At 34.5% G+C, this 18,366-nt stretch overlaps 1 protein-coding gene across 1 annotated transcript in view; it reads right to left on the bottom strand.

The window, feature by feature from the left end:
* VPS50 (VPS50 subunit of EARP/GARPII complex) overlaps positions 1-18,366 on the bottom strand; it is a 135,884-nt gene that overhangs the window by 72,256 nt on the left and 45,262 nt on the right. Inside the window, exons 11-13 of the mRNA XM_042917804.1 lie at positions 17,786-17,884; positions 16,009-16,149; positions 239-371 (exon numbers count right to left, since the gene is read on the bottom strand). Of these exons, the coding sequence (XP_042773738.1) occupies positions 239-371; positions 16,009-16,149; positions 17,786-17,884 (373 nt within the window). The remainder of the gene's footprint in view (positions 1-238; positions 372-16,008; positions 16,150-17,785; positions 17,885-18,366) is intronic.

Raw genomic sequence — 18,366 nt, 5'->3', positions numbered from 1 at the left:
GGTGCCTGGGTGGCTCAGTCAGTTAACATCCAGCTCTTGATATCAGCTCAGGTCACGATCTCACAGTTCATGAATCGTGTCCTTCGTCAGGCTCCACACTGACAGTGCAGAGCCTGCTTGGGATTCTCTCTCTCCCTCTCTCTCTGCCCTCCCCTGCTCAGGCTTTCTTTCTCTCTCTGTTTCTCAAAATAAATAAATAAACTTAAAAAAAAAATTATAGATTAAAATGATTTCATACCAGCAGCAGAAGTAGTATCCTCATTGTCATGCTTTTCATGCCATTCCATAGTCCTGTAATAGCTGAGCATAACTTCCCATAGTGCTTTGCACAGGTCTGCAAGGCATGGAATATAGCTGTCTGGGGTAACATGCTGAAGAAAATGAGAAAAGTTAACTTGAAAATTATCACAACTTGCCAAAAGGAAATCAATCAATCAATTATGTCATTTGTTCAAACTAAATACCTTTGACAATTTCTAAATTCTAGAAATTACATGGATATTATAGATATTCCATACCTATTAATATTTAAAAATAATGTTTTATATAATGTGGCTATGATATAATATATGGTCTCAGATCTCCCTAATGAAAATGTGTGGATTTACCCCCCTCTATCCTTTGTATAAACTACCAGTTTGTCCTTCTGCCCTTTTTTTCCTACAGGTAGAGTCATGCCTCCATCCTATTTTGTAGGCTTTCTGTCAAAATGGAACATCTGCTTCATCATTTGAGATTTCCTAACATTTCTTCTCTTGGTAATTAACCCACGAGATTTATCTTAAATTAAAAATAAATTAAAAAAAGAATTAAAAAAAAAATAAATTAACCCACAGCATTTATCATGCTGATAAAACACTGGAAGGCTAGTAAGACTGGTATATTAAGCTCTCCAAAGTAAATAGCTGGTAGAAATAAGTACATAGCAAGTATAGTTATGGTGTGACTGATGCTTAGGATAGCACAGGTCGGTAGTGGTCCTCTCTCTTTCAAGAAGTTTTTTCTCTCCATAATGATCTTTCCCTCCTCTAAGCTCCTTGTTTATTAAAACATTCATCAAGCAATTAATAAAAATACTAACTTGTATGACTCAGTCCATTTTTATGTAAGCATGTCAAATCTCTGAAATTCAACTAGGAAGTAGTAAAATAAAAGAGTTGTTAAGCTCTGGAGTCATAGCCCAAGTTGCGTTTAAGCCAAAAATGGCAGGATGGTTCAATCTTACAAAATCTATTAATGTAATTCATCATATTAACAGTGTAACAAAAAAAAATCAAATGATTATTCTAAAAGATGCTGGAATAAACCTTTTGACAAAATTCAACAGCCGTCTGTAATAGTAACTCATAAAAAATAAAAATGGATGCATATTTCCTTAAGATAAGAAAACTAAGGCATACCCACTGTGGTTAGGAACAAGACAAAGAAGCCCACTATCTCCACCACTATTTAACAATGTTCTGGAGGCATTAACCAATACAATTACACTATAAAATAGAGTAAGAAGCAAATAAACAGGAAAAGAAGAAACCAAACTATATCTATCTGCAGATGATATAATAATATATCTAGAATATAATTCTTAGAGAATCAGTGATAAAAGTAACTAAAACAATAAAATAATTCAGCAAGGTAGCAGGTTATAAAATTAGTGCATTTGTATATATATTAATGTGTGTGTATATATATATATATATATATATATATATATATATATATATATAAAATAACCATTTGGAAGATACACAGAATGAGAAACTTCCACTTATAATAACAAAAGATAAAAAAGATGAAATTTTTTGGAACTTAACAAATAATGATCCAAAATTCTATAAAGAAAACTGAAAGACATAAAATAGACTTGAACAGAGAGACATCTCTTATTCTTGACTAGGATGTGTCAACATCATCAAGATACCAATTCTCCCTAATTTATGAATTTACTGAGATAGAAATTAAAAAAGGCCAGAAACAGGTCCAGCCTCATATGAAAATAGAGTATTTGATAAATATAGGTGAAGATAGTTTTTTTCATAAATAGTGTTAGGATAACTGGATAGTCAGTTGGAAAAAGACAAAGTTAGACCCACTCCTCACACCATACATAAGAATAAATTCCAAAAGGATAAGAGATCTAAATGGAAAAAATAAAACTATACTAGCACTAGAAGAAAATTTGAGTTAATTCTTCCCTCAGCTTGATGTAAGGAAAGGCTTTCTAACTATGACTCAAAATTAGAGGTAATAAAATGTAAAAGTTGATACATTTTACTACATAAAAATTTTTAAAAAGAATTTACATGGCAAAACAAAACACTATAAACAAGGTCAAAAGACAAATTTAACAAACTTGAAAAATATTCACAGCATGTATCGCAACAAAGAGTTAATATCATGCATTTATAAAGAACTCTCTGGGGCGTCTGGAGGGCTCAGTCAGGTAAGCATCTGACTCTTGATTTCGGCTCAGGTCATGATCTCACAGTTCATGGGATCAAGCCCCATCTTGAACTCCATACTGTCAGTGGAGCCTACTTGGGATTCTCTCTCTTCCTCTCTCTCTGCGCCTCTCCCACTCACTCTCTTGCTCTCTCTCAAAATAAATGAATAAACTTAAAAACAAACAAACAAAAAACTCCTAAAAGTTTTGGGGGGAAAAGACCAAGCATCCTATAAAAGAATGGAAAGAAGTTACAAGCAAACTTCACAAAAAGAGATACAAAAATGCCATTAAACATACAAAAAACATGTCCCACTTCACTCATAACAGGACACATGTACATTAAAACTACAATAAGATATAAATTCTCACTCATCAGATTGGTGAAAATTTTAAAGTTGACCACTAACAAAGAATCTCTTCTTGACCAAACTCTAGCTAAGATTCTCTGAGCCCTCTTCTTGACTAGGCCTCATTCTTGGCCTGCAAAAAATCGAACAAAACACTAACATAGTTTGTAAAAGCTCAAGGCTGCATACTAGGATGACCCTAGTCCCCATTAACATGCCTACTGAGAAAACTCAAGCCTGCCAAAAGAATTTACTGTTTCTTTCAGCTAACACCTGAAGATAGGCCTCCTGTCTCCCAGCCTGTGAGGGAGAGAGTAGGAGCCTCACTTCCATAAGTGCCAGTCAGCAAACCCAGATGGGCTTCACAAGGATTAACCCCTACCACCCGTTTTTTGTAATTTTTCATTTCCTGACTCTAAGCTCCAACTCATACCTTTCCCCTCTAAAATGCCCAGTAACCTCTGTACAAAATGAAAGGTGAACTTGGTTCACACTGGATTCTGTTCCATTTCTCAACAGTGTATTATTGATTAAAATCTTTCCATACAACTTTAATTAGTATTTGGCTTTGTTTATCTTTGATACTCTGTATACTCTGTTGGCAAGACTATGAAAAAGCACCCACCCTCATACACTGCTAGTGGGAATGAAAAATGATATAACCCTATGGAGGAGAATTTGGCATTGTTTAACAAAACTACATGTGCATGTTCCCTTTGACCCAGCAATCCCGCTTCTAGGAATTTATCCTGAATTTATCCTCAAACAATGTGAAAATACTTATGCACAAGATTATTTATTGTGAAGGATTATTTGTAATCACAAAATATTGGAATCCATCTAAATGTCCAAATAGGAGACTGGTTGAATAAACTAGTGTTTATACACACAAAGGAGCACTATGTGTGTATAAACTATGAAAATGATAAGTTGACAACACATATTTAAATTTTAATTAAAAAAAATTTTTCCTGGTAACCACCTGTTTGTTTGCTATAGTTAAGAGTCTGTTATTTGGTTTGTCTGTTTTTTATCCTTTGTTCATTTGTTTTGTTTCTTAAATTCCACATAAATTTTTTCTCTGACTGACTTATTTCACTTAGCATCATATTCTCTAGCTCCCTGTAAGAGGGGAGGTAGGTGAGAAGATGTGTGAAACAGGTAATGGGGATTGAGAGTACATCAAGATTTTATGAGCACTGAGTAATGTGCTGAATTGTTGAATTACTCTGTTGTACACCTGAAACTAATCCAACACTGTATGTTAACTATACAAGAATTTTTTTTTTTAATTTCCCCTTCATGACATACATATATGAGAAAGGGAAATTTTTTTAATTATATACAAGTTTTTTATATATATAAAATATATTTTTAAAAACACTGAAGTTAGTTACCTTTACAAGGTGGGGCTGGGAATGAAATGGAAGAAACGTAGGAGGAAGTGACACTTTTCTAAATATACCACATAGGCTATAAGTAACCTATTCATAGAAGAATTAGAATGACCATCCACATTTACACATGGCTTACAGAGATTAATATAAAATATTATTGCATATTTATGCCATAATTTGGAGTAATTTTTTATGTATATATTTCATTTTTACTTTTATAATTCACACTTGACAATGAACCAGTCTTGATTGTTTTTCCCTTTGGTTTATTTTTATCCCATCATAACAAATCTCTTATAGCACACACATTTAATAAAAACTTGATACTGATGCACATGGTCAAGAAAAAGTCAAAAGCAGAGGGCAAAGAAAAAAAAATCACAAAAAAAGTTCTGGGCTGCAACTCCTCATTCACCTAAATAAAGGTACTCTTCTACAAGTCAATTTTTTTCACTTTCATAAACTCAACTTTACATAAATTTATATTTATGTTATGCAAATAAATTTAATCTAATTATATACCAACATTCTTTGGGGTAGATAAAAGGAAGACAATTCTTATTTCTTCCCAAAGAAAAATTATGGCTATACAAATAATTGTGTTATAGCCCACCAATTAATTTTTATTATACTTGTCACAGTTTAACAAACCAGAAAATTGAACCTTAGAACTACTACTACCTTCTATTTTCCACCCAGCCACTGTCTAGCTACGTTATTTGCCTATTTTTTCTAGGAAAAGTAGGTTCTTTACTACATTTCGTCTTGACGATTTGCTGAAATTTAATGTGTTTGGACAAGATACACAGAGATGTATTCGTATTTTTTCCCAAAAAAGTTGAAATTATTGAAGTTATAGCAAGCTTTTTCTCACCAAACTGACCCAAGTGTAAATAATTCATAAATCCAGCTAAACCACTGCACATGCCCAAAAGTCTCCCAAAAGAATCCATATTTTATCATCTTCAAAAATGTTCATACGTACAAACATAAGACTATGATGTACTGAGCACAAGATAACAAGATGACTCTTGCCTAAATTTTTAATTTAAAATAGAAACAAATGCAGAGATTCATTGTACTAAATACATACACAAACAGTTTAAGAAAAAAGGGCAAGGTGGGCTAGATAAAAAAATACTGTTTTCAATACATTTAAGCCCAGATGGTTAATTTCTGCACTTGAAGACCATGTTGGCAATAAATTAAAAGAGTCATTTCATTTTAAAACTGGATTCCAAAAACCACTTTCCACTATACCATGTAACTAAGTGGTGTCAACTCTCATAGCAACAAATGGTTCTCTCATGCTTTTAACACCTTATTACTAAAATCATTCACAACTAGTATTCTCTCATTACTTTAAAAAAATCTCCTCTAAATTTCAAATAGAGAACCTTTATTACACAGACATGGGTGAATCATAACTATAACAAAAGAAATTCAAAGAAACCAACAAATAAGCAAATAATTGAGTAAGTAATCAAAAACTAAAAGGCAGGCCAAGAAGAGAATCTGGGTTTCTGAATTAACAGCCCATGAAACCTCCACTCAGACATCTATTCTTTTTCACACCAGCAAGGCATATTAGAAACAGGCTTAGAGGGGCGCCTGGGTGGCGCAGTCGGTTAAGCGTCCGACTTCAGCCAGGTCACGATCTCGCGGTCCGTGAGTTCGAGCCCCGCGTCAGGCTCTGGGCTGATGGCTCGGAGCCTGGAGCCTGTTTCCGATTCTGTGTCTCCCTCTCTCTCTGCCCCTCCCCCGTTCATGCTCTGTCTCTCTCTGTCCCAAAAATAAATAAAAAACGTTGAAAAAAAAAAAAAAAAAAAAGAAACAGGCTTAGAGAAGGAACTGGAAGTCCTGGGTCCAGCCAGCACCAGTTCTACAACTTATCAGTCACATACCCTTCCACAAAACACCACTCTGGATTTAAGTTTCACCTTTCACAAAATAGTGTTAGAGATTCCTGGATCTAACTACCTCATCACTAGTTTAATCCACTCACCAATTACTAAATGCTTAATACTTCATCTCAGTTGAAATCCCAATTAAGGGAGGAGGATTCATTTAGAAAAAAACCAGGAATACCAAGGCAGAGGAGCACCATATTGTAATTCCAGTTCTATGTTTGTATCACGTATCAATCATAGCAATGAAATCTTGATCAATTTAGATAATATTCACAGCAAGACATCCCAAAGAACTGAAATAACATGTCTTTAAATTCTTTTAAAAATTAAGAATATATGGGAAATAGAAATTTAATTATCAAATATTACTCTGTGTTCAAGAGCTATTTTCCATTGCCATTCTTTGAAAGCTAGTAGTGTCAATTTATTCAGCAAAGGTTGTGAGGTGAAGGGAAAAGAAAAAAAAGTACGGTATTTTAGAAATATCTCTCAAAAACATACAGACGAGAAAGAATATTTTAAGTAATCTAAAAAATTTTAAATCCATAACCTCTATACAGATAACAAAGATCTCTAGTAACTATGAAGGTTATAAAAGGTAACAGAGGGAGCAGGATTTGGAGAATATTCACAAATCTGGATATTACAATGTAAAAATTTCAACACAGTATTACCATTATGCTTCACTATTCAAACATCAAAATAGGCTTTTTTTTTTTAATGTGTATCTATTTTTATTTTTGAGAGAGAATGTGCGTGCATGTGAAGGGGAGGAGCAGAGAGAGAGAGGGAGAGGGAGAATCCCAAGCAGGCTCCACATTATCGGCACAGAGCCCGATGCGAGGCTCAAACTCATGAACCATGAGATCATGATCTGAGTGGAGTAGGACGCTTAACCAACTGATCTGAGCGGAGTAGGAGCTGAGTGGGACACTTAACCAACTGAGCCACCCAGGCATCCCCCAAATAGGCTTCCTAATCAAATCTTGAAGAACACTTTAAAAAAATCCACAGATATCATATCCCTTTCTTCCTCACTGTCAGCTAACACTTTGCACCTTCCATTTCTGCTATTTAACCATCTCAACCAACAAACATACCTGGTCAAAATAAAAATTATGAAATTAGCTTATTAAAACAGCAACATTCCAGCCCAGACTATCAGCAGTAAGTGAGACTCTAGAGGACATTTTCAAAGAACGTGAAATGAACATAAGCAGCCTTTCCAAATCTGAACCATGCAATGAAAAAAAGTCATCTTTTAAAAGTTGCTTAAGTGCAAAGTGGTAAATATGAAAAAAAAGATGCTGCAGAATTTAGTTTTCTCTTATTAATTTACTTTTATATTCCTCAGAAATCTCTACTAACAAATACTTCAAAAATTTCAGAAAGATAATTTTTCTATTAAAACGTCAAAATAAAAATTCTTAAGGAATATCTTAAGGTATTTTTTGTTGTTGTTTCACTTTGATTTAGCACTCTGATCACATCATGACAAACATAAAGGGAACAGATGTCTTGGCATCCTCACAGGGCTCCCCAACTCCCAGCCGCTGCCACCCTCCATCCCCAACTTCAAACACACACTGATAGATTAAAAAAAAAAAAACCCACAAAGAGTTAGCAGTATCTTCAGATGAATACCGCTAGTGCTGTGAGCTGCATCACCAGAAGCTGGTAGGGAGGACCACTGCCTGTCCGGGAGGACTACTACCTGTCTGGGAGGACCACTACCTGTCCGGGAGGACCACTGCCTGTTGGGGAGGCTTCAGGAAAGATGTTGCAGATTCAAACAGCACTTGGCCCTGGAGCTAAAAACATCTCTGGGGAGGCTAAACTCCAGACCTAAGGAAGTGTCTGGGCCAAGCAATTACAAGATCTTTCCAACCTTGAATTACTTCTGTGAGGGCCACACTGTAGAAAATATGAATATCTTCAGTACTTTTTAGCCACTGGAAGCCAGAAATGTGCACAGTATAGCGGACTGGATAGCCACACGTTTGGGCTTAGGGCCCGACTTTGTGACTTACTCAGTCATGATGTTATAAATATCACTTCATTTATCTAAACACCTTAAGGGATAAAGCAAATAATCTAAATTCTCTCTACTAGGTTATTCTGAAGCTTTAAACACTATGACTGTCCAAAGACAACAATATACATACGCTGTAGCAAAACTTCTCTTGTGTCAAACTGGATTCATTCATGATTTAAAAACACAAATGTATCATGGTGAAAAAACAGGCACTCTCATCTCCTAGGCATTTTTATCATTAATGCTAAAATTGTATATATCTATGAAGTCATATGCAATAAGTATGATATAAATGATGCTAACTCGGAACTAAGAACCTCGCACCTTCTAAATTGTGAAACAGAAAGGTCTCCTTTAAATTCAAATTGCTATTAAATGGCCTTAATCAAATAGACAGTTTAATACTCAAACAAAGTAGGTATAATCAGAATACATAATTTACCTTTCAAAGTTACAAGTGATAAAATGCTGTGAGATTACCACAAAAAAAGGGGCAGTATTTAAATGTAAAAACACTATCAAATTAAAAATAAGGTTTCTTGACAGGTCTCAAGAATGACTTTCTACCAGGAAATTATTTTTTGTTTCTGCTGACAGTGTGTGCCAGGCTTTAAAAATAGGTTGGTTTTTCAACATTTATTCCCATCCTCCACCACAACACACACACACACACACACACACACACACACACACACACACACACCACCCAGCAGACTACCTTACACTGACTGGTTCTTAGATGTGGGCAGCCCAGGGGCCTTGCCACACCTGAGCCAGTTTCAAGTGACCAGAAAACCCCTCCACTTCCAAAGAGGCAAGGCTGGATGCCCACATAACTACAACCCAAAGTATGTACTCCATTGGCACTCATTAGTCCCCAAGAATACTGAAAACAACCAAATATTCATACTAAAAATCCAGTTAAAGCAAGTCAGACAACCTAACACTGCTCACTACCCCAACCCCCCAGCTCCCACCCCAGACACAGCCACATACATTGTGCCTGTTGGAATCCAAGACCCAGCTCAAAAGCTGCAGCTTTCTCTTAACAATAAGATACGGTTTTGCTTTCCTTAGAACCTTAAAGAACTACGTTGACCCCAATGACACTTTATGTTGTTTCAACTTTTCTTATCCTACCTCTGATCATAATTAATGTGATCTTACTAGGTTATAAATTCTGTAAAGCCTTATCTATCCTTGTTGAGCTAAACTGATTACTTGATTAACAAAAGCTGAGCAATGACAAGGAAACTGGTTTTTAACTTAGCAAGTCAGAGTACCAAGATAATGGAATTTTATGTCCTATTCCAGCATCCATGAAAGAAAGGGTCACAGGCTAGCGTGTCAGTTTGCAAGTAGGATAAAATTTCAGACCCTTCACGGTTCTTGACAATCCAGAGAATAAATGGCAGAGAAAATTTTTCCTTACCTATCTTTTGATTATTAAGTTTTGAACTTTAAAAATTACCAAAACCTAGTTTTTATTTTACCTTAAATATATAAAAATCAATATATATTCATATATAAAAAATATATGAGTGGTGATGGTACAAATATGTGATAATAAATCCAACAGCTGAATTCTTTGGAGTATTCTACAACTGACCTGAGACAGCAACTCAAGTAAATACATAATATTGCTCTTCTAACTAAAAAGGCTTCTCTCTTTGACCAAATGTTCAAATTTGTAGCTTCCAGTAAGACAGAAAATATCTGTTCACCTATCTAACCAAATCAACCAAATTAACCCCAATAATCAATTAAGTGCCCCAGTTGAATTTCCTTCACATCCTAAATATGCCTGAATGGTAAACAACATAAATTATTTTGATATGCTACCTTCTGGTATCTGACAATTAAGCTATTAAATACAAAATAATCAGCATTCATGTGTACAAGGAGAGGGATAAGAGCAGACATTGCTGATGAGGAGTGAAAACTGAAACACACTTTCTAGAGGGCAATTTTGGAAAAATGAACCAAAAGCCTTTCACAATACAATTTCATTTCTCAACACTTATCCTAAATAATTAAAGATGTAGGCAAAGACTTAGCTTTAAGTCTATTTACTATAATGTTGTTCATAATGACAAAAGCTAGAAATAACATAAATACCTAAGAATAGGAAGCTGGTTAATTAATCCACAGGATCTTACACTGAAACACTGTCAAGCTATTAAAAGTTATGTGGGTAGCATATTTACTGAAATGGAAAATTATTTATAATATAGAAAGTGGGAAAAATGTTATAAAACTGTGTATACAGCATAATCCCACTTTTAAAAGCTATTTGCTTACATACACATTAAAAGAACCAGCTTTGCATGCATAAATATTAATTTTCTCCTTTTTGCTTATCCATATTTTCTTACAACTAATGTTTTACTTGTATAATTTCAAATATGTATACTTTTAAGAGTAAACATGTTAATTAATGATTGCTTAATTTGAGCAACTATATATATAATCTACATTCTGTCTAAATCTATAAAGATTGTAAGTGATATAAGAACATAAATACTAGACTAGTTTAAGTCAGAAAACAGCAAAAGGATAAAGAGGCAGTTAATTCTACAGAGAACAAAAACATGATTATTACTATACATGAACATTGAATTTAGCTCTGAACTTCCTAGCGACTTATCATTCATTGTAAAGACAGTCCATATACTCTCACACCATTTGATGAGAGAAAATATATTCTTCATAACAGAAAATGCCCTGAGAGTTTGGGAATAGAAACATGTTTTGACTAAAAAGAAGACTTGTCTTTAGGTTTCTATATGAACATCAAAATGAACTGTATCTTCAACAGAGGACTTACTAAAGACATTTACTAACTCTCAAAAAACTGACACTGAATTATAATTCAATATCAAGAGCTACTACTCAGAAGAATGAAAGTTTAAAAGCCTAGAAGAATGGAGTATTACACTAGCCTTCAGTTTGTCTCTCTACGATGTATGCACACAAGGCACCTGTAAAAGTACACAGCACAAAGAAGGTACATAATGTTGGTTTCCTTTCCGTCACATTTAACTTAAATTTGAAATGTGTCAACACCACACCAATTAGAGACTAAGAGGGAAATCCAATTTACTCAAGAAACATTAAGCACCTCCAATGGGCCAGACTCTGAGAAAACTCATACTGAAATGATTTCAAAAATTTTTTTCTAAAAAACAAAAAACAAAAACAAACAAACAAACAAACAAACAAACAAAAAACTAACTCATTTTTCACCAAAGTATTACTACATTACCAAGCTCATTTCAAAAACAGAACTCAAAACTCATTAAGTTCATTTGGAAATGAAAAACTGAAAAATGGTTGGAAAAATTTCAGCCAGATTTAGCCAGCTTTATTATCATAAAATTAATCAATAACATCCTAATTAACATCTTAAAAAAGCTCCCCAAAGAAATCCAACAGCCTGCCAAACAAGGCTGTAAATAAATTTTTATAAATGATGCATACTTCATAAACTTTCAGATAACCTACAAATAGTTTCTCTACAAAGTTACTAAATAAAGAGCATCTACTTGGTGTCTAGAAATCTCTCCACAGACTGGTATAAACATGTAGGGGTACATCAATGTACCCCACAATGTATTTGTGCTTCAAAATAATGTACATATTTTTAAAGCCTAAATTACTGATCTAAATAAAAACTGTAAGCCAATATATTCAAGAAAAACAGGAAAACCAGACAGAAAGATAAACTATAAAAAGAAAAATTGTGCTTCTAATTAAATCTTACAGAAAACATTGTTTAGTAAAGAAAGAAAAAGTAAGTACATTCAATTACAAAATGATTTCAAAAAGTTCAAAGCCAACTAAACTTTTAAACTCAGAGCAGTGGCTGACAGGACACAGAATTGGAGAAATGTCATAACAGAATAGGATGCTATTGGCCTTAAAAACTCTGAAGTTCTTGGTTTATCAGAGTAAACAGAAACAGAACACTAATTTTGCCCCAGATTTCTTTGTAAAGGGATATCAAAGAAAAAAAAACAGTACAATTTCATTCTAGCTCCTCTAGTAATAAACAGATACCTGTGAGTGGTTTAAAATAATACTATGAATGAGGGCAAGCAGATGATTAGAGTTCTATTTCCAATCTCTTTCCATTTAAATGAAACATAATTGTTCCCTATTTCCAGGAACTCTCATCCCTCTTTCAACTCTGCTGAGTATACTATTTCATGTATTTCATTTTTTAATGTTATATTTAAATGCTATCTAGGATTAAGGATTTCCTTCAAAATATTGCTATTAAACAGAGAAAACCAACTGCCCAAATGCCTGAACTCACTTTCTTCTCATTTCTAAAATCTACCAGTCAACACCTTTTACACATCTCCTGAGGGCTGTGTTCCTTCTTTCTTACCTGACATAAGACTCTCCCTCAATAAGTATTTTTTAAATGTTTTATTTTGTTTGTTTGTTTATTGAGACAGAGAGAGACAGAATACAAGCAGGGGAGGGCCAGAGAGAGAGGGAGATACAGTTTCCGAAGCAGGTTCCAGGCTCTGAGCTGTCAGTGCAGAACCCAATTCGGGGCTCGAACCCATGAACCGTGAGATCATGACCTGAGCTGAAGTTGGATGCTTAACCAACTGAGCCACCCAGGCGACCCACTCAATATGTATTATCAGTTACTTTTAATTGGGGCTAAAATGATTCACAATTGCTACGTATTAAAAAATAAAGAACCTTACATTCAAAAACAAGGTTCCTTCACAAATCATCTCCCTTGCTTGAGCTGTGCCATTACAGATCCTTTATATGTGTTCCCACCAGGAAAACATATTTAAATTTCCTTTCATCAGTTTATTTACTAAATTTCTAAGGATTGTTTCCATTTTTCTCTCCTGAAGTAATCACCTTCATCTGTAGAATTCAGTTTCTAAAAGGTCACATCTTTTCATCAAACTAACAAATAAATAAATCTGATGAGAAATAATTTCTTTCTAATCTTCCCTGGTTTAAACATGTCAAATAGAATACAATATTATAAAACAAATTAAAACTTGCTTAGGTTTCAAAGAGATATCCACACCCGTCTGCTTGTAACAGTACTGCTTAAATACTTCTAAGAGGCATGGGGTAAAGTTCTGAACTTTGTTAATTTTTTGTTGAGAATTGTGCCAAACAAAATGGGCCACCTTAAAATGGATCATATCCTTCACCTCATTATTCAGCTCCTCTACAACATAAAGAGCCCACCATACCTAATTCTGTTAAATCCTTTTCTCAAAGAAATTCCTCCAGGGGGCATCTGGGTGGCTCCAGTTGCTTAAGTGTCCAACTCTTGATTTTGGCTCAGGTCATGATCTTACTCTTTGTGAGATGGAGCCCCGTGTTGGGCTCTGTGCTAACAGTGCAGAGCCTGCTTGGGATTCTCTCCTCCCTCTCTGCCCGCCCCTCCCCTGTGTTCTCTCTCTCTCTCACTCTCTCAAAATAAATAAATAAAATTAACTTAAAAAAAAAAAAAGAAAGAAAAGAAATTTCTCCATGAAGCCATCATCAACATCTGCTATTACTCTCACCACTTCAAAACTCCTTCAAAGAATGTTTTAGCACAGCCTGAATATAAACCAGGAGTGTAAACTGTGTTGGATGTATAACAACGTATGTGCCAGCTGTTCTGTACAGGGGCTGGGAGGGTGGTTCTATGACAAAGCTCTAGTATACCAATAAATCACTTGTTTCCTTAATTTAATTGTATATACCTCGCTGTAATCATACACAGATGAATAATTTTATAAAGAATTACCACATGTTTCCTGGAGTCATTTTAAGAAGGATTTACTCAAAATAAAATCAAGGAAGATAAGCCCTTTGTTATCTGATAATTTAAATATACACAGCTACTTCAAAAATCAGCTTTACAAAAAACAGTGAAATTGTTTAAAAATGCTATGGTAAAAACTTTAAGCACAAATTTTTGTTCATAAACATTTATAAATTAAGTACAACTTTCATCTTTGTATTTTGTAAATGCACAGAGAACTTTCTCAAGAAGTAGGAGCACAAATATGTCTCTGACTTAAAAACATATCAAAGTTTAATGGTAACAAAGTACACTATACATACACACAAACACACACCAGATTTAATCAAAGTAAAGATTTAAGGACAAAAGCCTAATTTGTTTAAATGTTTGTTTTAATTATTTTTTTGTTTTAATTATTAAAAGTTATTTTCTGTTGTAACAGAGAAATCACTAACTTGTAATAAATTGCTTTACCATGAGACATCTATTCGTGACAACACTAATATAATCAAAAAAATGAAACTGATTGCTTGGATATTTAATTTAAAAATATATACTATGAACCTAAGAAAACACATGGATAAGAAGATAAACAACACATTTCAAAATCACTGAAATATAACAAATGATGGCTGTACTTAGAACTGGATAACTAAAAATGTAATTATGCAACTATATCACACTTGAAGTTAATAATCATTAAATTTGTGAAATAGTTCTCATGATTTATGAAATGATTTTGGAAAAAAAAATTTTAAGCTTTATTAACAACCATCCACTGCCATTATTAACTTAATCCTTAATCCATCCAATATAATCACATCCTCCTGGAATATTTATTGTCTCTTAAGTAAGAATACTTCCCAATGGCCATAAAACCTGCACTTTTGACAAACTCAGTAAAGAATGAAGATTAGCTTAATTTTACACTGGTTTCTAGACATAATTACAGTAGAGAATAGATATCTACTTGCCATAACTGTTATTTTCTGAGTAGATGTTAGAAATAATTCAAGAAAGTCTCCAGTGAGAGACACAGAACATTGTTGAGCTAGAAATAAAGAGACCAAGGTCAACAATGACCTCCATATTGTCAAATCAAGTGGTCATTTCTGTAATATCACCTTATACAGACTCTCAGAAGCATCTGACATAGGTTTACAGTCAATTCTTCTTGAAATACTTCTTCTGTAGGCTGTTCCACCATCTCCTAGTTTTTCTCCTACCCAGCTAGCTGCTCTTTCTCAGACTCTTCTATTGGTCTCTCCTCCCTACCTAATCCCTGAATGTCACAAGGCCCAAGGGCCCCATAGTTCATTTCTCTACACCCATTTCCCCAATATTCTTATCAAGTACCATGGACTTAAGTACAGTTAGATGCTGATGACTCCCAAATCTAACTTCAGCTCTTGTCTCCAGAAGTTCTTTTATCCAACTGCCTCCTCAACAAGTCCACTTGAATGCTAATCGGCATCAAACAGAATTCATGACTTTCTACTACAAATCAGTCTTCCTTGTAAACACAAATGACACCATTGTTCTCCCAGTTGTTCATCATTCTCTTTTCCTCACACTCTATATCAATCCATCAGCAGGACCAATTCTAAAACAGAGCCCAACTCAGTTCACTTCTCACCCGTGGTTATATGACCTATAGACCTCTGTTTCTTTAAGAATGAAAAGAAATTGGTTACAGATGCTGACAAAAATAGCATTTATACACATGGAAAGACTGACCGAAAGTGTATACAGGGAACCAGCAAAGATGATTGCTTTAGAAGGACCTTACATGCAATCACAGAAGAGAATTAAAAGCCTGAGAGAAAAGGCTAAAAGAAGCTATGACAGAGTAAAGAGTCCATTTAGAAGCAACTGCACTCCATAAATCTATACTACCTCATCAACCTTTACCATTTGTGTGACTGAATCTTCCATTACGAGAAAAAGAATAATATGGGGAAAAAAAAACGTTTGGCAAACATATTTGTTTTTATTTCAGTAGCATCTTCAAATAATAGGTGCTATGAAAAATGGAATATGAATTTAAAAACTAAAAAAGAGAGACATATGAACAGTTATTAAATTACTACATACTGTACAGAGATCCTTATATTGCAGCTTTTGGAATTTTGTATCTGTGTTTCCTGAACATAGTTCCACATAACCAAGAACAACTTGAAACACAGTATTATGAATGGCTTGAGTGAAGTGCATGTGAAGTTGATCCATTGCTGTCTATGGAAAGAAAAAAACATATAACATAATTTCATGTTATTAAAATAAATAAATTCCAATGGATGTGAAAAACATAAGAAAAAAATCTTTACCAATTATAAATTAGGCACAAAGATCACTGTTTTTCATAAAATTATAATTGTACTGTTGATTATTTGCAAATAACCCTTCAAGTAACCATAACATCATATTCCTAAAGATAAATATGAATCGTAAACACTGCTCTGTTGCTTTGTGTTTATGACTGGTACCCATCCTGCTCTTTCTTAGACATGTCAGGCATAATCACACCTTTGGATTCGCTTTGCCATCATTCCCTTATATTGTTCAGGATGCTTCTCATTGGTCACCTTCTCAAAGAACCATTTCTTGATCATCCTGTATAAATCAGTACTTTGCATGACTCTATAGGCTTATGCTGATATCTATTTCTTTACAGCACTTGTTACAGCCAACATCCTGCTTCCCTCACTAAAAGACACATGAGGGCTCATACAGAGGTGCCTGGAGCAATGCACACTGTAGGTACTAATAAATATTTAACAAGTAAAAGAATTAGCCTAATGGGGGAAATTAGACGTTATAATCATATTCTTAAGGGTCTTTAAATATGTCTCCCAAAATTACCAAGCGTCTACCTTCTTGTAATTTTTCCTAGGTAGCCTAAGACACACAAATTAATTAACTACGGTAAACAACCAAATTTCTTTATCCAGATTTTAAAATGTAAACAGAGTTTAAGTGGCTGGGTAAATTCTTAGATCTCCTTCTAAGGAGATCATTTAAGGGAAGAAAACATTTACATCTATCATATTTAGCTATTTTTTAGATAAATGTATAATCCTATACATGGAGATGGTACAATTAACTTTCAAACAATGACACCCTTTGCAAATTTTTCAAGGAAGCCCCTGAACAGTAAGAGTATGTAAAGCCATGCACCATGAGGGTAAGTGAGAACAATCGGAGAATAAAAGAATTGTTTGAAAAATCTGATAAATGAGGGGCACCTGGGTGGCTCAGTCAATTAAACCTCTGACTCTTGATTTTGGCTCAGGTCATGATCTCACAGTGTGTGGGATCAAGCCCTGCATCGGGCTCTGTGCTTGAGATTCTTTCTCTCCCTCTCTCTCTCTGCCCCTCCCCCACACATACTGTCACACACTCTCTCTCAAAATAAATAAATAAGCATTAAAAAAAGAGAAAAATCCAATAAATGAAATGGACCTATTTTACAGGTAAACATACACAGTACACAAAAGTTTACATACCACTTTGAGGGAAACATGCTGGCCCATCTAGGAACCATGAATCTCAATCAGGACCAAGAGGTGAGGTACAAGACTACACACCCTCTCCAAATGAATTATCTTATAATACACTTTTTTTAAAAAAAAACCTACATAAAATTGTGAAAATATTAAACCTGACAAACACTTCATAGTTCAAAACAAACCTCTGTAACGTTACACTCCACACACTCTGAGCCTATGTGAACCTATGTTAATATGGCATAAAAATTTACTTTGTTAAATGAAACTTTTTAAGGACACTCTACATTAGTAAATATATTCAGCATTCATAAAGATCAACAGATTCCCAATTAATAAAAAGTAAATATTCTTTCAAAACTAACCTGTGTTTTTCCAAGAAGTCGATAAGCTTGCTGAACCTTGGTGTAATGGTTAATGTCAAAATTCTTGCAGATTTTGGAAAGAGCTACATCCAACTGCTCCTATGGAATTAAAAGAGAAGGCAAGAGGCAGTTAAGGAATTATGTTTTCAAGGCAATGAGAAGAAAGTATTTAATTTCTCACTTTTAATTAATATCTAAAGACATCTACTATCATACTAGATTTAATAGTCAAAAACAAATTTAGTTATTTTTTTACTGTTTTTTTATTTTTGAGAGAGAGAGAGAGAGAGGCAGAGCACGAGCAGGGGAGGGGCAGAGAGAGAGGGAGACACAGAATCTGAAACAGGCTCCAGGCTCTGAGCTGTCAGCATAGAGCCTGACACGGGGCTCAAACTCCCGAACCATGAGATCATGACCTGAGCTGAAGTCAGAGGCTCAACCGACTGAGTCACCCAGACACTCCTAAGATGTTCTTTTTAATTTTTTTAATGTTTATTTATTTTTGAGAGAGACAGAGCGCAAGCAGGGGAGGGACAGAGAGGGAGACACAGAACCCAAAGCAGGCTCCAGACTCTGAGCTG

The sequence above is a fragment of the Panthera leo genome, chromosome A2, assembly GCF_018350215.1.
Source record: "Panthera leo isolate Ple1 chromosome A2, P.leo_Ple1_pat1.1, whole genome shotgun sequence".
Classification (NCBI taxonomy): Eukaryota; Metazoa; Chordata; class Mammalia; order Carnivora; family Felidae; genus Panthera; species Panthera leo.
The sequence above is the reverse complement of the archived record's forward strand: the minus strand, read 5'-3'. Positions and strand labels throughout refer to the sequence as shown.